At 43.8% G+C, this 27,914-nt stretch overlaps 1 protein-coding gene across 7 annotated transcripts in view; it reads right to left on the minus strand.

Moving 5' to 3' along the window:
* Nucleotides 1-27,914, minus strand: part of CADPS (calcium dependent secretion activator) — a 174,355-nt gene that overhangs the window by 41,875 nt on the left and 104,566 nt on the right. For 2 of the 7 annotated variants that reach the window (XM_052678449.1, XM_052678445.1), the window contains exons 13-19: nt 26,802-26,989; nt 17,357-17,458; nt 16,487-16,550; nt 15,746-15,869; nt 13,290-13,358; nt 12,425-12,442; nt 4,552-4,658 (exon numbers count right to left, since the gene is read on the minus strand). In XM_052678449.1, the coding sequence (XP_052534409.1) occupies nt 4,552-4,658; nt 12,425-12,442; nt 13,290-13,358; nt 15,746-15,869; nt 16,487-16,550; nt 17,357-17,458; nt 26,802-26,989 (672 nt within the window). The remainder of the gene's footprint in view (nt 1-4,551; nt 4,659-12,424; nt 12,443-13,289; nt 13,359-15,745; nt 15,870-16,486; nt 16,551-17,356; nt 17,459-26,801; nt 26,990-27,914) is intronic. The other 5 variants (XM_052678450.1, XM_052678446.1, XM_052678451.1 and 2 more) reach the window with 3 other exon arrangements.

Here is a 27,914-nt window from a genome sequence, read left to right on the forward strand (position 1 = left end):
TATTGTAAAGAGAACAGTGCTTTCCAGTGCTAGCCTGCACACACAGTGCTAATCATGGGAATTAGGCACTGCTGCTTTCATACCAAGGTCTCTTGCAGAAGATCTATTCAGGGCTCCACCATAAAGGCAGGCAGGTGTAACGTGGCAGAGAAGGTTCTGTCTGTTCAATTTACAATAAATTGCTGAATTCATCTTTAGTTATGCTAATCATCAGAAAACAACTGATTTGTATTCTAAATGATAGAAATTAGGGAGTTTCTTCACTGTGGGTGGGTTTTATGCTGTTATTCAGCAGTTTAAATTTTATTTGGCTTCACTACTTCTATTTCTCTTTAAAAACTGCCTAAGACATTAAAATCTGCCCTAAGTCCCACTCACTCTTATTTGGAAGCGATTCAAGCATCACCTGTGGAAGTTACTACAGCACTGTTCATTTTACATGGCCAGCTACACACGTCATCTTAATACACTACCACCTTCATTAATGCTACTTATCAGGAAACAAAGCTCCATTATCAACATGCCAAGATTTTAAAAAATAAATAAATAAGGCTACAAGCCTGTATTTTCAAAGAGGCAGGAAAAAAAAATATACATATCTAATCTTGAAAACCAAAAAAGATCAGTGAAGTAACTCATTCTCATGCACATGGGTCCTTCAGACTCACTGGACGGGCCCTCTGACGTGACATTCACATCATACATGGCTCAGATGTGAATGTTCCAGACGCATGCATGCGTGTTTAGTAATCACTTCTGGCTGGGAACATGCAGTATGAGAAGGGCTGTCGTTAGGACCATGTGCTATAATTTCTAAGCAGCAGAAAATTACTCAGTGACTTAAAGAATCTGAGAAATGGCTTTCAGCACTTTGCAAGAGAAAGAAACCTCTAGCATAGGAGGAAGACTAGAGATAGAACAGAAAAGACTGGGCATAAAGCATTCAGTTCAGAGGAACTGAGTTCAGGGAGGGGTTTTTTGCCTCCTGGATGGAAGCTTTTGGCAAATGTGAATAAGCACGATAGACTTTTTAGTTTTCTTAGGGTTCTGTTTTGATTAACTGAAGCAGAATGCTTTTGGTTACTGCTGTTCTAGAGAGACACAGAGAACAAGTCCAGCTGTGGGTTCTCTTGGCCACAGGGAGGGACTCATACCCCCAAACCAGGTCACTGCCATAGACCCCTATAACAGTTCCTATTTTGGACTGACTTCTCACCAGGCAGTGATGCTGTCAGGAGGTCTTTGGGACTATTTCCATTCCTTTGGTCCCTCAAAATACAAAGCAGACAGATATCACTCTGCTATTATTCCATGAGTTGATATAAACTGGTGATAAGACATGCATAGGTTGGATGTGACATGGGGCATTATACACCCAGAGCACATCTCAGATGTAAAATAGCTAAAAAAAACAAATGAACCCCAAGCTAATTTTAGTACTGGGCCAGCCCTATGGTGTGGGCATGGAAGAGATGAACCGTGCTGTGAAGCAACTCCATCCCTGCGATGTTTGGGCAGCCCAATGTCTACTATGATGAAGAGTAGCCAAAGGCCAGTGGCAAGTAAGGTCCTGGGGGTGGAAGAGAGGGGAAGTGAAAGAGCATCTTCTGCAACAACTCCGACATAATTGCTGCAGAGTCCTGCAATAAAACCTGCTTCCACAAAGAACAAGAAAAAAAAAAAGCTATTTTAAAAGAATGAGGAAGAAAAGCACATTGTTTGGGGGTGTAGGGGGGAAATAATGCCCAAATCAGTCACCATTTCCCTTCTGTTGAGTCAGATTTTATCTCCACATGTCTCTAACTCATGTCAGGTTCCCCAACCTCCTCCTCCCTATTCTCAGAGGACAGACCCTCCTGCAGTGGGAGAAAAACCACCACACTTTGAAGAGCTCCTTCAAGATGGTAACATTTTCTGTATTTACCATCTACTTACCTGCTTTACTTGAATGTAAAGGCAAAAAAAAAAAAAAGTGTTCTTTCTAGCCAAACACACCTAATATTGTATGTTTTACACATGGATACACATGTATATATGTATGACCTCAAAGGGTTAAAATACATATATACATATACACATATGTATACATAGAGAGAGAACATGAGTTCAGAAATACATGAAGACCACGGCCTCTGGCATGTGCCATCAGTCATCCAGGGAGACAAAAATGGAGCTGGAAGATATCTGGTGAGAGAGATATTGCAATGACAGAGACCTCCTGCTCTCACCTAGGACCAAGGCACCACTGTCTCTTTTGCATTTTTGTCTGTGCTTCTTTCTGATGGGTAGGACTAACCCCACTGATAAGACACAACACTTTCAGACTAATGGCTTTTGAACATATTCCATGCTCTGAGTTTTGCTTTCTGGGTTCTCACTAGCATGTCTGCCTGGATGTCCATGTTTGGAAAAAAAGGGGTGTATTGTAACGGAAAAAAATCATGATTTTCAGAGAAGAAGGCATTCCTTCAGCAAGTGATGCCATTTAATTCTGCTAAACATCCAAAGCAGACCAAGGAGTATCACATTGCAGGTTGAACCTTCTCACCTCCAGGCAGAAGGACAAGATGGAAAAAAACCTCTCATCTGGAATAATTTGAAAAAACATGCAATATCTCAGCGCTTCTCACTGAGAGGAGCAGGATAATGGGGCTGTAACACATAATAAAGATGGTGTGATAAATCAGCCAGGCTCTCGTCTCTCTGTTCCTTTGGGTGCAATTCCAAGTGTGCAGAGAGCTGGCCCACTGCCTGAACACTACTGAAATGCCACAAAAACCCTTGGGACAGGGATTCAATAACGTACCGACAGAGTGCTGGGCTTCTGGACAGAGATAAATGTCACTCCTCCAGGTCACCATTCAGAACAAGGGGCCAGGATGCCTCCTACCCATGTTGGCATTAACCTTCTGTCTCTAATCAAAGCCTTGTGACACAAAAGACATTGAAGAACAGCTCTGAATCTTCCTCCACGTGAGGATCAGAGCAGCATAGCTGGCTGAACACCACGGGCCCTCTAGCTGCCTGCTGCAAAAGTCCACTATTTTCCCAACAACTGGTGCTTTAAAATCAGCTCTTTCCAGGCTGGTTGCACACACAGCCTAAGTTGGTGATGAGTGGAATAAAGCACTCATCATCCTTGGGCAAGCTCCTGCAGCTCGTGTGTAAGTGCAGAGCTCTCAGGCAACCCCTGCTTTTGCAAAAGCGAGGTTCATTTCGCTCTTCACCACGTATATTCTCTCTCTACATATAAATACTGTATATCCAGTACAAGGCACATACAGACAAAACCAGAGGAAGAACACTACCATTCTAGTCACTTGTGTAGAACTCAATCCACCTCCACCACAGTGTACTATAGATCAGGTGAATGCAAAACAACAGAGGTAACAACAGGCTGAGGAGAGATTCCAGGCGGGTAGGGTTGTGTTGGGATGTAACTGCAGCGCTCGTAAAATATACCCATTGCTACATGCATGGACTGGACTGCTACGCCACACTGACCCTCTGTGTAAGGCTACCAGCTCCACAAGCAGCCGACTGGGAGTTGCTGGTACATTCTTTGGTCAAAGTTACGGAAGCGAGGGCAAACCAGGTAAAATCCCAGTAGGAAACATGGCACTGAGAGGGCATGCACGAAATATGACAGGAGTGACTCGTGTCATTCGGTTTAGTCACATACCTCTTTCCCCTGACAGGATCATCCAAGATTGAATGAACAGTAGAAAAACAGGGAGGAAATTTAAATATGCAAGCAGGCATTAGTTGGGTGTCGTGGATTGTTGTGTATTATCAATAAGTTAAGTTATACTGCAAATTTAATATACACCGGAATGATTTTTAGGTGACTGTGAAATTATTTATCAAACGCTCTTAACGCAAAATATAGTGAGTATATACAAAAATGGGAAGGAAAAGAGAAAAGAGTGAATGAGTGTAACAATTCCTACAGTCATACACAGTAACTGCTCGCTCTGATATTCAGAATGATCAACTTTCCAATACTTAGCCAAGAGCACCAGATTTACAGCCAACACAGGGCTCGATCCTGCAGATACTTACATGGGTGGGCAACGCCGCTGCCTGGGGCAGTCCCTGCGAGGTGGCACTGTCCTGGCAGCACTGCCAGCTGTCGCGGGGCTCAGTGCTTCCAGGGTCGAGCTTCAGTGTTCTCTAACATCTATTTGCCCCTGACATGGTTTCAGTGTTTTTAAAACATGAATATTTCCATTAAAGCACTCTGAAGAGTTAAGAGGATGGGCTTGCTCTAGTACGGAGCTGGTGGTGAACATACGTGGCTCTTGCTGGTGCTGCGGACTGATGTAGCAGACAGCAGAATGTAATCAATTCCCCCTTTGGCCCTCCCTGCCCTATGGAAAAGCAGTCTTCCTGACCTGTCCCATGTGCCTCCATCACACTTCATCCCCATGGCTGCCCTCTAGAAAAGATAACCCAGCACCTGTTCAGGAGACATCCCATAAGCACGCAAAGCCACCAGCAACCGACCGGACCCTGCTCGAGAGCTGCAGGACACAGGGCACCGCTGCTCACCTCTGCGTGGTGCTCTTCGTTTTGTTGGAGGACTTCAATTACCAATTCTGCCAGACGTATTGTGTCTTCTAACTTTTTAGCTGGTGTGACTAACCGGCCTACATTTTCTGTAGTACAAGAAGTCGAGTTAAAAGGCAGGCAGAGTGAAAAGCTCGATGTAAAGCAAGTAATTTTAGAGGTTTAAAAAATCCCATAATACTCTACAGCTTTAAAGATCTTTTCATGCATATGTTAAATGCTTGTATAATTAGTACTGTGCAAACCAGAAAGCCACATTCGTTATTATACTATGAAAATACAGTGCTCCAGCTCCAAATTTCACAATATAGTCAGAGTTGTTTTGCTTTATGGTGAGGCAGTGGCACTTTATTAGCTCAAATAAGAACATTACATTCCCTAAAGACAGCATCTGGCCACTAATATATGAACAATATGTATCCTACAGAGTAGATGATGCATTGCAGATCGTGTCTGTATGACTTAACATACTTTTATGATCAATTGAAACAAATCTCTCCATACTTTTAACAAATCGTTAAACTCGAGCAATTTAAATGTCACCTGCTACTGAAAGCAAAAGCTGCAGGTCTGGCTTGCTCCAGGATTTAACTCCACAAAGGTCGAGAAGTTACACATGCTGGGGGGAGTGGAAAGTGGTAACGCCCACCAGGCGTTCATACGTAAGATTTATATGGGAGAAGATGCAAATTTACAGCAAAAACCCTGCAAACAAACCAAGGAGTTTAAATCCTGGAGCTTGTGCTTTAGATCTATTGAGTTCTTTTGCAGCATTCTCTAAAAAGATTTTTAAAAACACTCAAATCATATTCTTCCAGGTAACTGGTATTAATGTACTACAAATCTGAGGTGCTAACAATCTGGAACATTCAAGTTTTTCAACTTAGAGTATTTCAACGGGAATAACAGGAAAAATAAAATAGTGAAAATAAATGTTGAACAACAGCTTCCACAGAGCTGGCTGAGTGCAATCAACGGGGCTTCTGTGACCTGATACGGTGGTTCACCACCACTCCCAGCTCTAAGGAGAAGAAGGGCAGGACCACTGCTCCCTGGGGACGTGCCTGTGCTGCAGTGGGTCCCTGCAGAGGTGTTTCTCCTGCTAATGATGGGCTGCAAACCCAGCTCTGCTTAGTAGACTGGGCAAGGAGCAGTATTATGCTTCAGGAGCTACATCAGCCAGCCCATACCTATTCACCTATGAACATTTTGGTCTCTGTGATATTAAACCTGGAGACTTCATAAGCAGATGAAGTACCAAAAAAATCCCAAAGGGCCATAAAATCAGTGTGCTGCCACGAGCAGCATACAATAGCCTGAATGAGAGCAACAAAGCCAAATGCTAGAGGTGCATGAATTATAGCTCCTCCACCAGCAAGGCATTCACCTTGGGATGTCCAACACTAAGCCAGCAGCTTGGGTTATGCCTAAGTGAAAGACAGTTGAGCACCTCGCTCCATATTCCTGCATGCATCAGCTGTTTGCACACACCTAAGTGCTTAGGTTTTCTTTGCTGACAGAACAGCAACTCGTGGTTGCACACAGATGTCTCACTGTGCTCTGAAGAGCCCCAGAACACAAACCCCAACTTGCTGAAGGCCTGGCAAGCTTTGAGGACTCAAATCTCCATTTTAACATCTCACCTGCTCCCAGTCTTCACTGGATTTATTCTTAAGGGAAAAAATCTCCCATGAAGAGGAGAGGAACATTTCTCAGAAGGGGCTGTGAAGAGGCACATGGTGCTGCTGTCAGAGGAGCCCAGCAGCCAGGCCAGCAGAGATCTGGCATTGCAGGTGCTCAGCTCAGCTGAGGGATGCATCAAGGCAAATTAATGCTACACTTTTGCTGATGGATACCATGCACAGGGGCCTTAGGGTTTCCTCTCTGGTTTCCCTTTCATCTCTTGTAGCACTGGAATCAATAACGCTCCCAGGTTGTCCTTGAAATATCCCATTGGGCAAACACTGAAATTGGACAACTAGTGCTTAACTCATTGTCCCTCTTCCTATGCAACCCAACACCTCACTGGTTACAAGAAAACTTCCTTTTAAGCAAAGAGATCCCAAAGAAATGTCCCTCTGGTTGCTTCTGCACCTTCGAAGCCAAGGGGAAGCTTTTCCATCGATCAGAGCAGCATCAGACCCACTCTCATTTGCAACACTGATCTGCTCTCAAATACAACTAAAAGACAAAAGTGTTAATAAGAACAACTGCTCAGAGATGCTGTCTTTAAAGAAAATATTGATGCTTATACAACTTTGGCAGCCAGCAGATGTCAATCTTAATTTTTTTTCTTCTTATTTTAAATATTTCCCTGGTTAAGTTACTATACATCAGAATATTCCGCTAAGATAGCTGGAGCACTGACAGTTACATGAAACATATACGATATACTTATCAAACATTTCATCCAACATCATGTAAAGCTCATACATATTTATAGTTTTCATGCAAAATGTTATGCAACAACAATGTTATTTTGTGCTGACGTTGATATTTGAAAATGTTGCATATGTCAGACATTGCTAGACAAAAAAAATGTGGACATTTTGAAATAAATGCTACCTCTAAATCTCTACAAACCTACCACATCGCGCTAGGTGGTTTATAAAGCTGCACATGACAACTAGCTTGCTAAGGCTAAACAAGCAACTGCCAGGCTAGAAAACCACTGAATAAATGGAAGGAAGACTATTACAGTACTTGGCGTCTGTTTGGCCATGCCTTTGAGCATATGATTTATCATGTTAGTCTGCGTTTGAGGAGATGCCGGCGGCCCAGCCGGTGGCTTAGGCTTGGATGGACGGGCTGCTGGTGCGTGACGGAGGGACGCCAAAAGTAAAGAGACAATGACGTCATAACAGTGACAAAAGGATGGAAACTTCGAAAGGAACAAAAGCAGAAATGATCAAATACACATGGAAAAAGCCGCTGGGTTTTGCTTCTTGGTGCTTGAGGAGTTACACGGGAATGACACCGTTTGACAACAAAAATTCGAGGAGTCAGCAGATTCTAACATCCTACGGCACTGCGCAATCAGAAAGCCAAGCACCCAGCGCAAGTGTGGGACTGCACTTCATGTGGCCAGTGGGAAACCTCCGTTTGGAAACAGAGCTAAAACTGCCATTCACAGAAGGTGACCGAAAACGACCGCTTGAAGCCAGTGCCCCCGTGCTTAGGTACATTTAGCAATAGAATAACGAGCCGCAGGAATTAATTGCTTTGTAAATATCAATTACACATTTTAGAATTAAACGTCACTGTTGGTTAAAGGGAGCTATAAAATATTCTTGTGCAATTTAAACATGTAAAAAAATCTGTCACTTAAAAATGTGTGGTTCCTGATCGTTTCCAGCTCATTTAATTATTTTCAACTTGGAATTCTAGTGGCTTTTATATTCTGGGTTGAATCATATATAAAAACTTGCCAGCTCTATCAAATATGTTACTTGCTATTCCAAATGTTAGAATACTGCAATCAGGACTTGACCCATCTGTCATATAGTTTACAATATCAGCATAGGAAAAATTCAAAGAAAATAGCCTTTCCTTTTACATGCACTCAGAGAATAAATTATGTACTGTGAATATATTAACACAATAGTTTCTATTACATTTAATAACAGTTTTTAGCAGCACAGTGACTATTTTTAATAATTCCATTTGCAAAGAATCTGGCATATTTATCTGGACATTCTATTGCCAAAAGTCCTTGCCATTTTGATTGCATTTTCCAGCGGGGAAAAAAAAAACGGGTTGGCTTGTGCAAAGTAGATTTCTGATTGCTTTTAAATCTCACAGAATTACAACACTTATCAGAGCAGAATAAAGAATATCTGAGTAAGCCATTACTTAAAGAGTACAAGTTAGGTTTGTTCCTTCTCTCCATACACAGAGGTACACACGTACACGAACACACATACAGTGCACACATGCACACACACACTTTTAGTCTTTTTAGATATGCAGTGATTTAATTCAGACTCATAGATTCAAGCTTCTGGTTTTGGGGTGTTTTTTTGTTTTGTTTTTTGGTTTTTTGGTTGTTTTCTGATAGCAAATAAGCAAATCTATTTGCTTATCAATGGAGTCACCCTGATCTATGATCAGCGTTTACCCAGGCTGGTTCTGTCCCCAGAAATAATACCTCTCAGCCTCAGGTGACAAAAATAACTGTTCTTTGGGCACTGGGCTAATGACTTCCAGCCTAATTTGAAACATAAGCAAGGAATCAATTTGATTACTCACTGATGGCTGCTGGGCAGAACAGGTAATGCTTGGAAAGGAGATTTTGCCGCTGGCCTCCAGGAACTCCACGCCCCATCGCATCTCTGTGTACCATGACCCGAAATTGCCCCTAAAAGTGAGCCCACCTCTGTGCCACCAACCACCAAAACACTCATGCTGAAAGAGAGAGGTGCTACCATGGGCCTCAGTGGTGAACATTTCAGCCCTCAATGACATCCAGCCCCCGCAGTGTCAAATTGGCCTGACTTGTGCAAGTGTTTTCTGCCCCAGGGAAAAGTCAGGAGCAGAGAAGGATGAGGAGGAAGCAGCAAGAGCTGCTGGTGAGATCTGAATGCATCGGTCACTAAGATTAAAGGCAGGAGAAGCTTATTCCTCTCTAACAGCCTGGCAAAGGGCTTCTCTAAAGCACTCTCCTGGACAAATTTGCACATGAGACTGCATTTTACACCTCTGCCTGATACTTGCAAATACAACACTTGCAGAAACCTGAGTTACTTGGCAAGTAAGAGTTTTGGGGTTGTATGCTGTGCTTTAGCTTGCAGTGAGCATAACAGTTGTATTATAAAATCAGTGCTACTTTGGGAATGCGTGTTCCATAAAATTCATTGTATGCAGACCACAATATATTCCAACTATGCATTTCTCACTCAGCACTGTGGTCTTTGTGAGATGGAAGGGCTAACACAACCACAACGCTGAGAATTAAACCTCAACAAGCAAGCACTAGCGTTGGCTTTCCATATTTCTCACAAGCACAGCTACCAACTCTGTGATTTCCCTGTAATAATTAAAAATATGAGCCCTGCCAAAGGCTTTGCTGTGTAAGTATTGTGTGCATCCATTTGTGAGCCAATCGTGGCAATGATAGAGTTGCTGTTCTCAAGATAACGATAAAGAATAATGGACACAGCCCAAGGAGAAGGCGAAACAGCCTTTATTATCCTCATGAAATGATTCATGGGTGCCTGAAAAGGACTTCAGTGATGATAACTTTTTTCTCTTAAACCAAGATGCGCAATTAAGAAAAATTCATCAAAAAGGTTTTTTCAACTTAGAAGGAGACTCAGCTCTCAAAATTCAACATACTGAAATGAGAACCTCCTGACTTTCTGGTAATTATTCAGCTTGGTGATGAGTTCTTGCACATCTGAACTCTATCTCATGCCTCAGGCAGCAAGTTGCTCTGCAGTTGGTAAGAACCTTGTAGAAAGAATGCCGCAGAGCAGATCACCGCGACCCCTGAAGCTCTAGTAACAACTCTGATGCTGCTCCAAACATGTTTTATAAAGGGCAAGAGAGAAAAGCTAGCAATTTGCCTAACAGCTCTCTGTTAAACCCAACTGAATGCCACCTCCAGGAACCAAACAAAGCAGCAGTTTAGTAAGCAGACAAATGCAGGTTGCAGTTATGTCTGGGCTACATCAGAAGTAAAATGTACAATCTATTAATAACTTCAGTCTCCATCCCTGCCTCAAAGACTAACATTTTCCTACCTTTCGCATCCATATTTATTTGGGAAATTTCATGTGGTTTTCTTGTTGAGCTTCGTGCATTATCACAGCTGCTGGGGTGACTGCTGAGTGATGGATGAGCTGATAAATCCCATGGCACCTCCTCTTATCCCAGGTTAGCTTAACAAACAGGCAGGTCAACCCCTACAGTTCCAGCACACTTGCTAAATATTGCAGATACATGGAACTCCCCAGGCTGAGATTCAGAAATAGGAAACACGAATGATGCTTTTCATCCCCAAAGGTACCACAGGACTTTCTTTTACAGAGGCCAAAACCAAGTCACTATAAGAGAAGTGGTAAAAACCTAAAAACCTAAGTCTTACACTAAACACAACAAATGGTCAAGCTGACAACTGTCACTATGGCTGGCACCAGCTCTAAGGCTGCCTGCATTCAGCTCCAGCAGGGTGAAGTGGCATTCATGGAAATGGGATCCCTCACTGCCTATGAACTCCAATGCAGTGCAGTGCACTCCTCAGTTCCTGTGCTTATGGAAGGGAGAAGTCATTTTTTTCCAAAAGAAAAATGGATTCCCAACGGACATGAATATGCAGACCAAACACTTATTATAAAGTTGTTAGTTTTGTCTGATCAGTAATTAAAACAACCCACTAATCTTTAATTAATGGTTTATAGTTCTGTTTAGTGTTCTGTTTTAAATCCATACTTCTAGGTGGGGAAGATTACAATTTTTTTCACGTGAAAGGAGAATGAAAGATAACATCTGTGTGTTTAAGTTGCTTTCATTATCTTATTTTTCATCCTTGCTTTCGGCAAAACAAATAAAAAATCAGGTCAAAACCTACTCACTTTTGACTCCACTTTATCCGAGGAACTGATTTCAAGTTGAATCCTGCTGACACTGCCCAAAACTTTTTCATTTAAGACACTGGGAGAATTGTGGGTACAGAGCAGGGCAGCCACATCCTACCGTGTCCCTTTACTCACTCTGAGCTTTGAGAAGCAGTTGTATTTTTAAACAAACTGGGCCTAGACATGCCCTTTTCAATTCCTAACCCTGACACGTGTGACAAGCCTTAGCCAGCAAGAGAGATGCCCAGTGCAAGAATTGTGCCTAGCACACAACAGCCCACTGCAGCCACTGGAAACAGCTGTGCTTGCAATGGTTGTATCTGCAACTTCTGGACCTGTACCTCTTGTAGTTGCAGAGAAGAATTAATCTTCATTTCCCAAATACTCATTTATCCAAATTGATATTAGCGTCATGCTCTAGATCCAGAGTCAAATTTGACTGCAGGGGTCTGGGGAAGCTGGGGCAGAACAAACCCAGCCCCTCGCGTGGCCTTTTAAAAGCAATTTCCCTTTGGTAACAGCTGGAATCCAACCAATCCTTTTTTTCCTCCCCTCACATAACACAACAATCTACTCACAAAAAGGGAAGAACAATTCAGGTTTTAAGGACTTTCAAACCAGGACTGTGGCGTACAACAGAAACAAGAACAGGGGGCTACAGACCTCCAAAACCCCTTCTGAAGAGACAGGCACTTCAGGCACTTTGGTTTGTGCTGAACCTTTGCCTCACCACATGTCACCACAGGTTATAAACAAGAGACAAACAAGACTTCTGTCTGATCGGATCATTTGTTACACATTAACGATAAAATTGAAAACAAAACAAAACAAAACAAAAAAACCAAACCAAACCAAAAATCAAACCAATTCTCCCAGTAGGGCATAAAACAGAAGTTATGAAAACCAAAAATGAACGTTAGTTTCATCAGAAATGTGCCTGCTGGGTGTGGTAAGTTAATGGCCAGCTCACCAACGTTTCTGCACCAAAAATGAGTTGCAGTTCTTTAGGAAAATAAGATACTTTCCTTTTACAAAGGCTAGGTTGTCCATTAAAACTGTCTCTTAAGAAGAAACTCTATTGCTATAAGGTACTTCTAATCTACACTCTATTCTAAGGATGGAGACAAAAGAGGTTATGTAGACAGCACAAATTAACTCCTTAAGTATCAATGCATCTCCATTTTCAGCCTGAAGGAGTACATATCTTAAGGAGCTATGAAAAACAAAATAAATATAACTTAACAGTCCTAGCAATTTATAATGCATATACAATTGTTCACCTGCATCCTTTTGATTCTCTATATGAAAGAGAGAAAGCAACAAGGAGAGAAAAGAGAGAAACAAGAACAGATAGGCAGGATTAATGAGCAAGTGGTCCGCACAGCCCCCCAGTAATGCGTGATATATGACATTTGAAAATAAGGTAAGTTGCCCCGTCTCGCCCCCCGCCCAGCAACGTGGTGTTACCAAAAGAATCTCCTTTCACGGAGGTGAAAGAGAAAGCTGTACCAATAGGAAATAGGAGAGCACGAGCTCTGCTGATGTACAGGGGCTCTCCGAGCAGCACCTGTGTCCCCTCCAGAGCTCAGCGGAGAGAAGCAACCCAAAAATCCAGGAGGAGAGCAAGTACAGCGCTTCCGCTTGAGAGAACGGCCAGGAGACATGTAAGAGCTGATGCACGCAGGAAGGACAGCCTCACATGATCTCATACGCAGGCTTCATTACAGATCGTGTACGCGGGAGAAGGGACGGCTTTTCCCCACGTCCTTTACCTGACTGCTAGCTCGTTTCTCCCCGGTGTAGCTGCTGCCCTTTGATTGTGTACCAGTGACAAGCACTTTACAAATTGGGGTTACATGGAAGCAAAGTAAAAATGCATTCAGGTCACAGACATAAAGAGTAACTGAAAAAACTTACAAACAGTCTGAGTTTATCACAAACAAATGGCTAAATCGTCTAACCTGTTGTAGGCTGATAAAAAGTGACTGGACTTCTCACACTGGGTTCACAGACAGAAGCAACAGACAAGCCAATGCTAAAAGACTTGAAGCAAGGAGAGTGAGTTTGTTTGGATCTGGACTTTCTCGAGGTAATGAGAACAGAGAGAGTGAGGACAGCATGGAGAGGAGGGTGGTAGGTACTCACGAATGGTTAAATCCATCACTTGAGAGGCCAAGCAGAAGACAGGATGCTCATACATTTCTCTCTTTTTCCCTATAAAAGAGGATTTGGGCATGCAAGAGGCTTAGGTCAGAGGTAAAGAGGTTATAAGGTTATAGGTCAGAGGAAAACTTCATATCAGGTTAAAAGGAAAATAGCCGCAGAGTATTTTGGGATACATACAGGATAAAAGGAAAAAAAAAAAAAAAGGAAAAAAAAAGGGTTAAATTGGAGATCTACTGGATTAACCATTCAGCATGCCCATGAGTCACAAGATAGGTTGTGACCATGACTCTAGAGGTTTGTTCAGAATTGTTTGCAAGAATATGATCAAAACGTCATGAATAGAGGGAAATAGATTTTCACTGGTTTAAGGCTCCGAGATACTAAGGATTTCAGCCTTCAGTATCTAAGGCTTTCACAGGTATTTCTTCATAAACATAGCCTTGAGCACTGCTGCCACTGATTCTGTTTTCCACCTCTGACAAAACTCTTGTCAAGACGTGGCTATTCAAACGTCAGCATTCGAAAGCAAGATTTCAAAACCATGTGCAGCATCCAGAGATGCACCTCACCGAGGCAAATTTGTTCTTTGCTCTTCTAAGCAACTATTGGAACACACAGTGGACTATGCTCATGAGAGAAAACCTGATGCATGCAGCTGGTGGATGTTGGGTTGTTTGAACTAACAAGCCCAGCATGCTTTGAAATTGGTGTTACAACCACTTTTATAGAAACAGGATAAAAAAGTGGCTGTGGCCAATCACGGATAAAGGAGGAGAAAAGCAGAAGAGAGCAGGTAGTGTGGAATGAACTATTTCCCTGAAAAGGTAGCTGGAAAAAAAATGCGTTGCTTCAAAGTATTCCCAGACCTAAAAGTCACAGTGCAAAAAAGAGGGCAGGTAATTAACACAACCAAGAAGAATTGAGGCACAAAAGGAAAAGTACACACTAACTGTTCTACTTTGGAAATGAATGCATTTTTACTTACAGATCATAAAGTTTGTTTTTGCATAGATTTATCTGAAAGAAGAGAGCAAATCTTACCAACGAGTTAGTGATATTTACACAGAGAACCTAAGGGAGCCAGCACTGGGTAGAAGCATCCATCAACAGAAAAGCTGCTTTTGATTCTCAGTCCTTCTCCAGCCTCTCAAACATATTTAAACATTGCATTTTACAGAATACACCAATTAAAATATCCTGTGAAGTTGAGTACTTTGATAAATTGCCTGATAATGCAGTGCTTATGGAACCTTCATTCCTTCTCTATTTTAGTCACTCATTACCAAGTCAAGAGTTGATAAACATCCTTTTAGTGCCCAATTCTTAAGTGTTTCTCACTGGATGCATAACAATGAATTCATTACCACTGGTACACAATTCGCATCGTTAGACAGAAAAAAAAAGATGGAAAAAGAGAGGACATGTCATGTACAGAACCTGGACAATTTGTCATACAACAACCCAATTTTCCACGTAAACAAGAAATAAGAAAAGATCAGAGGGAGCCGTTTTTTTCCTCCTCTCAATATTGTCCCAGAGGCATACAGTGATAATCTCAGCTGTAGGAAAGCTTCACATCACACATAACAGAAACCCAAAGTCTAGAGCAGAACATACCATTCATCTGGAACATACGGGTTTAAGCACTTGCAAACTCGGATACAGTTGGGTAGGAGTTTCAAGTTGGGAACAGCAGCCCACAAAGGTAGCAACATAAACTGATCAACACGTAAAGAACTCCTGGATCAGAGAGCTTCAGCTGACACGTGTCCTCCAGCAAGCTTTAAAATGTCTTTTTGATGGCTACATGTGTCTCTGGTCACTGGTTATTATTCTCCCATAACTTAAAAGGTCAATAATATCAGCTATGCCGGATTTAGAGTGACAAGAAAGAAATCTGATGCAAGCACAGGACCAACTGATCAATGACTGCTATGCACAGTGCAAAGACAAGGAAACACTCCCAGAAAAAGACATTTTAAATCGGCTACAAATGATTAAGCACAGATTAAACAGCTTTTCAGCTTCTTATTTTTCATTTGCTTCCTGAACTCCACTGTCACAAACAATTAGCTGCACTATACCTTCAGCTGCAAAGATGACAACCCAAGTATTTCTCAATTTGTTCTTTAAACCACTATGTGAGTCTGAATGATACACCACTGGCCAAATGCACTAAAGGTATTAAAAAAAAAAAAAGCTACAGTTCCTTTTAACTGCTCCCCCTCTTTTTTTTCCAGAAAAAAAAAGAAATGTTTTACACAGTTTTCACTCTTAACTGCTTCAAAAGCAAACATCACAAAAATGATTCATAATCACATCAGTTTTATTGACAAGTGAATAAATAGCAAATGAGTTTCTTTCAAATAGCTCCCAGCCACAGTTGCCACCTAGAAATATAACAAAATTGTAATTTCACAAAGAAAGAGCCTTACCTTCAATTTTGGCATACTCTGATAGTCGAGTATAATTGACTAGAGCTGCTTGCTCCAAGCATTTACGGATGACTGTTTTTACCTCCTCTTGAGGGACTGGAGTAACTATGTCTTTCATCAGAACCTTGACACAAGAAAATGTGATTTGTTGTGGCATCAGGCACACATAACTGTTTTTTCTCCAAGCCCAACAAACACATCTGTTTCTGCCCCAGTGCTGCGTGGCTTTCGGGGTAAGCACACAATAGGCAGAACCCACGACAGGGTCACCTTGGCCAGACTGAGATGTGGGACCTACCCTTTCCCTAGCATTCCCTGTCTCTATCCATATCATATGTCACGCTCCAAAATCTTCCCATTTCCTAGGGCAAGACATTAAGATTTATCCCAGCTTCCCCAAGGCTGGATAAAGTTTGCACTTCTGATGATTTGGGCTCATGTCTGGGCTTGGCTGCACAGGTTAACAACAAGGCATTGCTTGTAAGGGTCTGCAGCATGAATGCTCATCAGAGAGAGCTAGTCCTTATGCAGGCACAGGTATCACCTGCACTGGTGGTAAGGGCCATGCTGCACCTGACCTCCAAGCTGAAGCAGGAGAAATCAACAGTCCCATCTAGTATTTCAATATCAACTACCAGAATTAGACATCCTCTGCAAAACAACAGTTCCTTAAGCTCTACTGGATGGAAAGATTTACGAATGCAAGTAATTTTAACTACTCTTTGTCATTTTTATGCTTACCCTTTCCAGCAGCGATAGAGTGGCTTTTAGCGCACCTTCTGGACGGCCAAATGGAAAGCAATACCTAGAAAAATCACAGCATGTTAACATCAGACCAGGTGTGTCAATCAACATTTCCAGTGCTATGAATATGCTTTCCCACATATGTTCAAGCAATTCTCTGGTCCTGATCTTAGTGTTCCTTCCACTGAGTAATTTTCAGAAAGGGCTCATGGTGCAGATGGAAGAAAGCAAGACAGAATTAGGGACAGTGGGGAAGGTCAGCTAGTTTTAGTTTATTAAATCTTGGTGCTACCTGGGGAGTTTTTAGGCCTCCTAAGGAAGAGTTAACCATCATCTCCTTGTGAAAATAAAACAAAGCTCCAGCTATTTCCAGAGGGAGACCCAGGTTCAAGGGGCTCTGGCACAGACCCTGTGTGCCAACCCATGTCACCCACCCGCATGTGCAACAGAATGAAGCTGGTGTGCTATAGGGGCATCTTATCCTTTTTAAGGAGGGTAGGATCTGTCGTTTCTGTAATATCGACATCCCTGAAGAAAGCCCTGCTCTTCTGTATGCTAGTAAATATAAATGGCTAATAACTGAGAACAGAAATAAGACAATAGGGGTTAAATTTGAGAAAAAAATCAGCATTACTCTGCTTACAGAAGCAAGACGGTTTGAAATACCCTTTTAAAGGTTATTTCTTTCAAGGCACTCTCCAGATAGAAACACGCTGCAGTGCAAGCGTCACTGCCCTGCTCAGGTCTGTGCTGCTTATGCAAGATTCCTGCAGGCATTCAAAACCTGCCTTTTGGCTTTCCTGATTAAAGGAGGGAATTTGGAGGAAATCAGTTCTCTCCCATTCAACCTCTAGTCTCTGCCTTTACCTAAAGTGCGTGATCTGATTCTCCAGAAGCACACGCAGCCGCTCCTTGATCTCTTCAAATCGCTCTTTCTCATCCACGGTTACCGTTCCTATCCCATCCGGCCTGAAGGAGAAATGCCATGAATGACTCAGACTCCACCTCACAACCCCAGGAAATCATCTGCGCAGCAAAGCACATGCTGCAGGTTGGGACACAGATGTCACCAGCCATTAGACCCAGGACAGAGCAAGCTGAGACGCAGCAGTCACAGCAGCACAACCGCAAAGGTATCAGAGAGCAAGAAAGCAAAAATACCCCCCTCTCAGAATGATAATCTGTATATGGACACCCCCTCCCCCTACCCTCCCGTATTTTTTTTCTGTGACAAAAAAGCCTGAAAAATACACGAAAAACCAGAATCCTTTCTTACACATAGGTATACAACAAGGAGCGCAACGCCAGCTTTCACAGCGGGATTGGGCTCATTGCTGGCAAAACGCGGACTTAATTTCTGCAGAAAAATTCAGCCGTTAATTTAACATAATTCACAGCATTAGGAATATTGACAACAAGCTTCTATACGAACAGAATGTAAAATTCTGTGTCACTGAATCACCTTATTACAATAATTTCTTGAAGTCAACCGTCTTCAATATATTCTGCCGAAATGTACCTAAAAAGCGGTAAGTATCTTTTACCTGAGTGATAACAACGAACAGGTTTTATCACAGAATTTCAGGGAGAATTTGCTACACCCTGGCATTTGCTGCGTGCACAGGACTGCATTGTAAGACCTCAGGCACTGGGTCTGCCTCGGGCGCTCCTCATCCATCCGTCACCGAGCACAGTGTGCAACGAGCACTGCTACGGCTCTCCCAGGCTGGGACGCGTGTCCCCATGCTCCCGTCCTCCTGCCACAGACCCAGCTGTGAGCAGCCATGCCCTCCTTTTCCCTGCACCCAGATGGCAAATCGCACGGTGGAGCAGCGCGGGCAGAGGAGCCTAATCCATCACCAAAGGGCTCGGTGCGCCAGACAATCGGCAGCACCGCTTCCCAGCCCTGATGAGCAAAATCTGCAGATCTGTGTACTCCTGGGCAACTCCGCTGGCACAGGCGCTCTTTAGGTAATGTAAGGCGTCTTAAAATTGAACAAATGTTCTTACTTAAAGGCCTCCTCCAGTGTTCGGCTTAAGCTGCATAAATCCTCAGTACTAGACTGGTTCGGCTATACAAAAGACTTGGCAAGGGATTACAAAGCTTCTAATGAACCTCCTGTCAGGGGTTAATTGGTTGGCTTTATTTTCCTCTTAAAGAATCAAAGGCCCTAAACTTAAAATAAAAAAATACACAACACAAAAATAAAACCCTGTAAAAATGAAAAGCAATAAAATCTGTACCATCTCTTCTCCTTGACCCCATATTTAGAAAGTTCTCAGCATTACAAGTACAAACTCTGATATTCCAGTACAAGTGAACACAATTAAAACATTTCAGGAGAGTAACCAGCAAGCCTTATATGATGTTGACTGCATATTCTTAAAGCATTGTGTTAAATAAAATTCAAAACGCGGAAAGAGAAAAAACACTTGAGTATCAGGGCTTGTACTTAAATTCAAACAGAATTTCATCAGAAATTGTTATTTGATTATTTGCCAAATTCAGTTGTGCATTAAGGAAAAAAAAAAGGGAAAAAGATTTAGGCTAAAACTTGGATAAAATGTCTCATCTAGGGAACGCATTTCATAAACATTTTTGGAAGCATGGATCTGGTCTCATTAGTACCTAATTAGGAATAGTTATTTTGAAGAAATGAGCAAGCCACGAGGGGAAAAAAATAATAAAAAAAATTAGACATTGAGCAGAAATTAATGTCTGAAGATGCTCAATATATTTTTCTTCCCAAATTCCATCAATCAGTTGATACTCTGACAGAGATACCCCTGCCTTTTGTTGTGCTGTGCACCTCGCAGTGCCTGGTTTGCTCCCAAGCAAATGACTCGGGGCAGGCTGTGATACACGCTGTACATGAAGGGCAGGGCTGAATCCCTCGTCTGACTTTTGGCACTCCTGTACCCGCGACAACCGGCGGTGTCACTGGGTTAATTGTGTCAGCGCTGACAAACGAGGCAGTGAAAGCCACCCACGCTGGCAGCGATTTGCTGATGGACTGGAAACAGTCTGAAAGTTATGTTACCCTTTGCTGGGTCAACAGCTTCCAACAGGGAGACTTATCACCAGGGCACCTGGGTGGGTCTAGGTGAGGTCTGCTGCCCCAGCAGACAGTGCTTATCTGAGGAAGGGCTGCTTTTAAGACCACCATTAGCCCTAAAAGACATACTGAAGGGATTGAACTGGAAGCAAAGCGGAGTAATGTGAGAACCACAGCAGTGCCTGGGCATCCTGCTGCTGGTGCTGGTCGAGGCAGGGTCAGCACATGTCTGACCGTGCAGGCGGGCCGCAGCCCTCCCACAATACTCATACCCTCACTGCATGTGAAGGGCCCGTGTTTCATCAGAAACAAGCACGTAAGGAACAGTGCAAACACCTGATGTGCCACCACCGTCCGCGGCCTGCTTTCACAGCACCAGACCCACGTGAGGAGGCATGGCGGGCTTTGGAGAACAAAGACCAGGAGCAAACAGCCCTGCCTTCAGCTATGGTGCCCCTTGGCCCCCACAGCCCATGGCCAGCAGCCAAGCATGTGGCACGAGGAAAGAGAGTCCATCCCACTGGAGGCCCCACACAGGACCCACACACAAGCAGCGTGCCGCTCCCCTGGATCATGCTCCAGCAAACTTGAGACAAGCTACAGGTCAGCCGTAGCCATTTTTGGAGCAGCGCGGATGTCTGGAAGGGCCTGCCAGGAGAGAGCCATCACCACTGCAAGGACTCCCTTTCTCACCCAGCTGTGGACTATATTGCATCTGACATGATGAGCATCTCTCGAATCTACCTTTCAAATTTTCGGCAAACCATTTTCTCACTGTCCTTCACAAAGTTGACATTTTCGGCAGCATGATAGGAAAGATGTCATGTCGGCTGCTTTTCAAGTTGTTGTCACAGTGGTTAGCACCAGTTCTGTCATCTTTGCTTTCCTCACAATCCCCCATCTTGAGCCATGTCACAAATAATAATACTTCCCATGTTTTTGTCAAATTTCAAATACTATCACCCAGCTGCACGTCTTCGGATTTACTAGTTATGTTAATCTTGTTGCTCATCTTCTCAGAAGCTGAAGCATTAGGAACTCATTAATTAGTGACAAATGCAGGATATACATAGAACTGGAAAAACACCACCGAAAGCCTTGCACTTAATTTATTAGCTGGATAATTTTAAAACCTAATTAAATATGCAAGTCAAATATACTTTGAAAATGCTATCTTTTTGAGGGAACATATTTATTTTCCCTTTGCAAGAACACAAAGGGTACGTAGCCTAGCATTTAAAATTCACTTCTGTGCTCTAGACAATTCCATTACGTGGCTGATGGGGCTGAAAAAAATCCACAGGAGAAGTTCAGGTCTTACCAACTTGTTCCTGATGCTTATTGGTGATTTCATTTTTAACAGTGATCTCCAGCTCAACCTTTACATTTGATATCTTATCTGATGGGCAGAAGCACCGACTCCTCCAGCAAGCAGCATTTCTGCAGCAAGGCTGGCTAAAACACAGCCAGAGGAAACGAATGCACTCACACAATCTTAAACCGCATCCTTGTAACAGCGAGCTAAGCAGGGATGGGCAATGAGAAAAAAGCAAAGTGGTGAAGAATAGTTCTGTACGTACATGATTTGTGCAGAGCCACATATGACAAAATGAGTCTGAACCTATGGGGTCAGGTCTGCAAACAGAACAAACATCACCATCTAAATGGGGACACCAGTTCATCTGATTCTCTAAGCTCACGGATACTCAAGGTGTGTGCCATAAGTTGTGGGCAGAAAGGGAAGCAGAAGGGCAAAAAAGGCAAGAAAAATAAATAAGGAAATTTTTAATTATAAGTAAACAAGTTTCGAATCACTCCTTCTGCTGCAGATTCATTATCTTGGCTCAAAACTAGTCAATTCCCAATGTAAATATTTCACACGAAAAGTTTTAAATGCTGCTTTCCCTATTCCTCATTGTTTTTAAGTTATAAACCACGAAAATAACAACACCAACAAAGCAGGTGGTGAAATTAAAAAAAGGGGCTGCAATTTAAACAGCGAAAACGATAGTCCTTGTTTAGCTTGGACGGTTTGTGCAAATTCCAGGGTTAATTATAAATTATAATTAGGACCTGTGATCCTAAGGCCACTGCTTTATTCTTCTAGCCCCGCCTCCCCCCATGCCCTTTTCTAATTATACCCAGTGCCCCCCGGGCTAGTTATGCTGCTAAAACAAATATATCAAAATGATTTTTAACAAAGACTAATATATGAAGCAATAGCATGCATTTGTATGCAATTATAAATATACAGTATAGCTCCAGTGGGTTAATCTCTTTGACATAAGCCTGTACAAAATACCATGGAGGCTCACGAATGGAAAGACAGATCATCTTTTACACCTTTTATGTTTAACTTGTCTACACTTTTTCTACTGGGGAAAATATTGCTTACACGTAGCAAACAGATCTTTGCACGCACTGTGAGCCCTGGCATTCACAGCCAGCGAAAAAAAAACAATGTCAAAAACTGATGCAAATAATTTGATTTTTTAAGTAACAACTCAAATATAAAACACGTGCTGCCTTCAGCTCCCTTGCTGCTTGCCAGGTGCAGCACATATGAGCCATGCAGTAAACACGGATGATTAGCGCCTTGGACAGCACGTGTCAGGATGGCTTTGGGAGGCTGCCTGGCAGGAGCTCACAGGGGGAACCGGTGCTGGGCCACGTCGGGATGCGGGACCACAGCTGAGGTCCTGCCTTCTTACATCACCCCTAGCAAAGCCGACCTGAAAGATCCCACCTGGTTACACCCCTCGAAAAAGCTTATTCAGTCAACACCAGTTTGGCCCAATTTCTCCTGGGAATTCACACCAGCTGAAAGCCCTTTGTTTGGCTCATTCTGCCACCCGCTCTCCTTCCCTCCATGCCGCCGCAGGTGCGAGCCGCTCCGTCCTCCCAGCCCGCCTTCCTCGTGCTCCCGCTCCCTTCCACGCCAGCGCCAAGTCACGGCTCATCGCTTCCCATGTGCCATCCACACCCCTGACGCCGCGCGGCTGAACCGAATGGCTTCTGAGCACTGCCATCCCACACCTATTGCAAAGCATCACGTCAGCCCCGGCCGTGTGTCTGCCGGTCGCGGGCGATGCTGGATTGCATCCGACAGACGGCCGTCGCACACGCCGTGTCATCGCGGGCTGGCGCGACACGGAGCCGGCACCTAACGAGGGGTTACGGTGTTATGCCCTGTGAGGTCTGCAGGCAGGGCTGCTCATCTGAGCGCAGCGATGTGTTGATGTATTTAGCACTTCTCTCCCAGGACCAAAACGCGCTGTTTCGTTGGTTTGGTTTTTATTTTTAAAGTCGTGGTATGGAAATCTTGCCTTTATATGGGGTAGCCAGATACGTAATTAGAAAACAAAGGAAGAATGTATGAAAGTGTTACGCAGACTTTTTGATCATCCAAGGTCTGTGACAATAATGTTATTTCTGGTTTTATGCTCTAAAACACAGATCACAGAGGGAAGCACGGGTCACTGACATACCAGGAAACTTAGCAGGGAGGCTTGGGGGTGTCAGGGCTTTGGGTAAAAGCCACTGAACAGCTCACCAAGAAGGATGCTATCAGATTGCAGGAGATTCAGGCCAGCATCCTGATTTGGATAAGATCAACGTCTGCTAACACACAGCACACACACAATCAGTTTGTAAAAGACTCAGACTAGCAAGAGGACACAAAGCGTCCTTTTTGGTGCCAATCTGAGCATCTACAAAGAAAGTTAGACATGGAACTCTGCTTTCTTTAAACCACGCCAGTCCATTGCTTATGCTACTTTCTGGAGGACTGTTGGTAATGGAAAATGATAGCCTTAATGGTCCCAGGAGCACACAGACATCAGTAACCACACAGTCTGTGCTGTCGGTGTCCGAGTGATGCTACGTGTTCCTTGCATTTCATGCATGCATAGACATCAGAAATCATAAAGCCTCACATAACAGCAGAATTTCACAAAGGCATCAGCGGTACCTGGTGGGCAAGACCCTGCTATGAAATCGCTGATGGCCACAGCAGTGAAAAGCCTTCAATTCGGCTGTGTAGTAAGTAAGGAGGGACCAGAAAATGCCCGAGTATTCGGCAGTGAGGGCTTTCCTGCCTCTGGCTCCTGCCTTTCCGACAGCCTGTGCACAGTACACACAGGTATCTGCAGGAGGTGAAACTCAGGACAAGCGATTTACATTTAATCACAGGTTTTTTATTCCAAAAAGGAAGAAATTGACAGATAAACCAAGGGGACTGTCATGCAAATAGCAGTGATTTGCAGCCTTCTTTTGGAGAGATTATGTCGGGCTTTCATGGCTCTGAATAAGCTACAGGAGCCCAAAGGGAGGCAAAAAAAAAAAAAAAAAAAAGAAGCCCTATCTAAAGCACCACGGCTCCAAACCAGCCCCAAAATCGCATTGTGACCGCGTCACCTGCCGCGGCGGCGGGGTCAGCCCGAAGCTGGAGGTGCAATGCCACCCGCTCCGCCCGGGCACGGCGGTGCCGGACAGGCGAGGCACCGCGCCCGCACTGCCGCCTGTCATCCTGTCAGCCCCGAGCTCCGGGCTGTCCCCGGCATCCGAGCGCCCCGCACCTCCCCGCTGACTGCGAGCGACTGTTGTCTCGCCGCCTGACCTTACACAAACGCGATGCAAACAGACAGCCCACCTCAGCTCCATCACTGTCTGCTGCTAATACAGGAGATTGATAGCCACATGAAATCAACTCCCCGCTCGACCTTCGGTGCTGGGTGGCATATTCTGACTGACAGCCAACCTCATTCCGGAGAAAATCAAACTACCCAACTTCTCTCTCTCTCTTTTTTTTTTTCTTTCCCCTGTCTAAAAAGTGAAGTAACTTCTTTTTATAAAGAAAATCAAATCAACACTTTCTCGGTTTTGACAGAGGAAAGCAGCCTTTGTTAAACAGAAAGATGCCTCCTAACTTGAATCCTCCCCCTGCACTGGGGCCCACGGATGCAGTGGTACCCGGTGTACAAGATGCTCCATCAGGCACAGTGCTGCGTGCTGCACAGTCCCAAGCACGGGCATGCTCCCACCTCTACCAAATATACATGGGAAATTTTCTTCTATAGGTTGCTGGGCAGAGCGTAGCCCCTGGCTAACCCTAGGCAATGGATGGGAATGGTATGTGGGAGGAAGGGATGCAGAAGAAAACCCAGCCCTACACACACTGTAATTGCCAGTAAGCACTGCAGGGATAAATATCGGCTTCTCTGTGCGCTCTGCCAGTCAGCTCTCAAATGCAAGATGTAAGTGGCCTGAACAGTGTTCCGAAAAGAAACCACGACTCTTCCACTCAGCCACTAAGATTTCTATTAGTAGAAATGAAAGAAAGGGAGTCATATTTTCTCCTGCGGACCTCCTGTGGTTCTCTGACTTCCTGATAGCAGACGTCACACCACCCAGTTTCTGTACCAAACTCTTCACCACATGTGCCCGTGGTCCTGGCAAGAAGCACGATGCTGCAGCCCCAGCAGCCCTGAGACAACCAGGACATGGCCCCAGCTGAGAGGGATATACCTCAGACATTTGGTTTGGACTCAGCCATCAGCTAGCCATAACTAAGATGGAGAAAAGCACACAGTTCCCTTCTTGCAATATTTTAATCAAATCTACCAGGCCAGCTTCACAGAGCTGCATGTTTGGAAGCACCTGACTGTGTCCCAGCAAAACACAACAGCATTCACTCACATCTCTGGGAACGCACTGAGGCACAGCATGGAGTCTGCACATCCCATAGGGCTTAAGGCATCATGGCACCTTCAGATACATCCTGCCACTGACACAAGAAGAGGATGCTGAGCTCTGTTGTGCTGAACCCTGAGAAGAGCTACACCAAATAGCCGTGACCAGCAGCCAACTTCCTTTTCATTACACAGCTCTGGAAAACAGGACTTGGACCAGGTCCCATCTACAAACCAAGGGTCCATGTGCAGTTCCTTGAACACACCTGAATCACACCCGCCCCCAGTCCCTGCATGCCGCAGCCCTGCAGCCTGCCCAATGTGCTCGGTGACCGAGGAGCTCGCTGCCAACTACAACACACTGCTGTGCACTGCGCGTTTCGCTTACCTTTTTGGCTCTGGATTCGGCTGGGATTTGGAATCTTTCCTTTTTTTGGACTCCTTTTTGGAATCCTTTTTTGTCTCCACTTCAGCAGCGGAGGGCTGAGACACTTTGCCCCCCTCGCCGTCTGTGCTTGGCTGTGACCCGCCAAGCAACTCTGCCATGTGGTGGCTTTGGGGAATGATTGGGATGTGCGGGGGGGAGGCCAGCAGCACAAGTGGAAGAAACAGAAGAAAACATGAAATAAAAACCACAAAGCAAAAGAAAAGGAAACTAAACTGAAAGCAAATAAGTGACATCAAAGAACAATTGGCAAAGATGGAACAAACAAGTGAAAGAAACTCATAACTGAAAAAGAAACTAAGGAAGCAAAAACTTGGTTTCCATGACAAGATGTATGGAACTAACTGCAAAGCAAGTGGCAGACTTGCAACGTGAAACCTGGGCAATGTGTGTCATAATTCAGGATGTTATTTACCAGAGGGTTTATGAAAACATGTTATTATTTTATAACACTCTTTTCTTCAGCAGCATGTGCAGGATAGATACCAATATCTCCAAGTAGATAATGCAATTTAACGGGGGAAAAAAAGCAGAAAAAGAAGCTGCAACACGTTACAACAAAATAAATAGAAATGGAAAAAGCATAGCTCCACTCCCTGCCATCAAAGATTTCCCATATTTGAGAGAAAGGAAAGGGCTATTGCTTAAACTGAAATTCCTTTGCAATAGCAGCAAGTCAAGGGCTGACGTCACACTGCTGATCAGACAGAGGTGCCTGAGGGCTTCAAGCACTTCTGAACATTGAAGTTTGATACTGCTGAAAATTTCATTGCTGCACCTTGTCAGATGCCCTTGTGCAGTAATTAAATCAATGCAGGATATTGCTTACGCCCATTACGTTATATTCGACCCATGACTGTCACATGTACTTCAACTCCATCCTGTCCAGAACTGCATCTAGCAGGTGTCTGGGTAAGAAAGTTACCAACCTTCTTCTCTGGATCCTCTATGTGCATTTTTATTGCTTACATTAAACAAGCAATGAAACAAACAAACAAACCGACTATGCCACTAGAAGCGCTGCTGCCAAACATCCAGCGTGAAAACATATCCAAGGAAACCTATATCTGACAAAGTCTCCCTTGCTGGCAGGGAGCTGCTAGCCAAGAATAATTCCTTACCTGTTGCCATGAACATGTGATGCACAAAAGGCAAAGCTGTAGTGAAGTAAGGTGGGGTCAATCATAGCTCCGTTTTCTGCGCGCTCTAGCAAATCTCTGAGGTAGCAGAGATGTCTGTGACAGCCTCTCACTCCATTACGTGCACAATACTCATCTAGCACAAAGACCTGGCCAGGACTAAACCAGCCCTGTTTAGAAATAAAGAGACTTGATTTTAAATATAAGTTATTAAATACAAATGCTATCAGATTTGGAGGTGTAGTGGTCAACTGTTCTAATAAAGGAAATACAAACCTAAGGCTACTTTAAGAAAAAAGGAAAGAGGTCACTCTTAAACAATACAGTCTGCATATCATCACCTATCACAGCATATATTCAGTGCAACTGTTAACAAAAAGATATTACGCTACCATTAACAGGAAACGTCATTTAAAATGCTGAAAAGTGAGGCCAGTTCATGTCAGTGCCTAGCAAAAAAAAAAAAAAAAGAAAAAAAAGAAAAAAAAAAAAAAGAAAGAGAAGATTCACACCTTTAAAGAGATGACAAAGATTAGATTATTTAAGCAACATTAAACAGTAATCTCATTTTGGGGAAGAGACTGCACATTTGGCCAGGAGTGAGAAGAGTGATCTTGGGGAGAACATGGAGGATTACAGTGAACAACGACTTCTCTTGCATTTGGCACGTAGGAACGTCCTGAAGATGGAGGAAGGCAGATCCACAGCATCAGAAAAGGACATTTTGCGTCGTTCTCATCGCGTACCCTTGGAGACGCGCTCAGTTCGCCCACCACCTGGCAGGCCAGCGCTCCTCGGCATCGCAGCAAGCACAGCTCTTCCAGCTTTCCTTGAGCATCCACAAACCTCCAACAATTGTTGCCCATCAGTCCTAAGGGCTTGGTGACACACGGCTGTGCTCCCGAGGAGGACTTTGTTCCTCGGGATAAAGAGAGGACTGCACAGCGCCCGGTGAATGTCCCGGGACAGCCAAAGCGTGCCCCTGCCTTCAGCGAAGGTGTGAGCAAGAACGAGAATATTCTTGTAGATTGCTTTTCAAAACGCTGCAAAACCGTCAATATTTACATGGAAATTTGGGTGCTAAACAATTGCTAA

Source organism: Tympanuchus pallidicinctus, unplaced genomic scaffold (genome assembly GCF_026119805.1).
Source record: "Tympanuchus pallidicinctus isolate F22 unplaced genomic scaffold, pur_lepc_1.0 scaffold17, whole genome shotgun sequence".
In the NCBI taxonomy this organism is placed as follows: domain Eukaryota; kingdom Metazoa; phylum Chordata; class Aves; order Galliformes; family Phasianidae; genus Tympanuchus; species Tympanuchus pallidicinctus.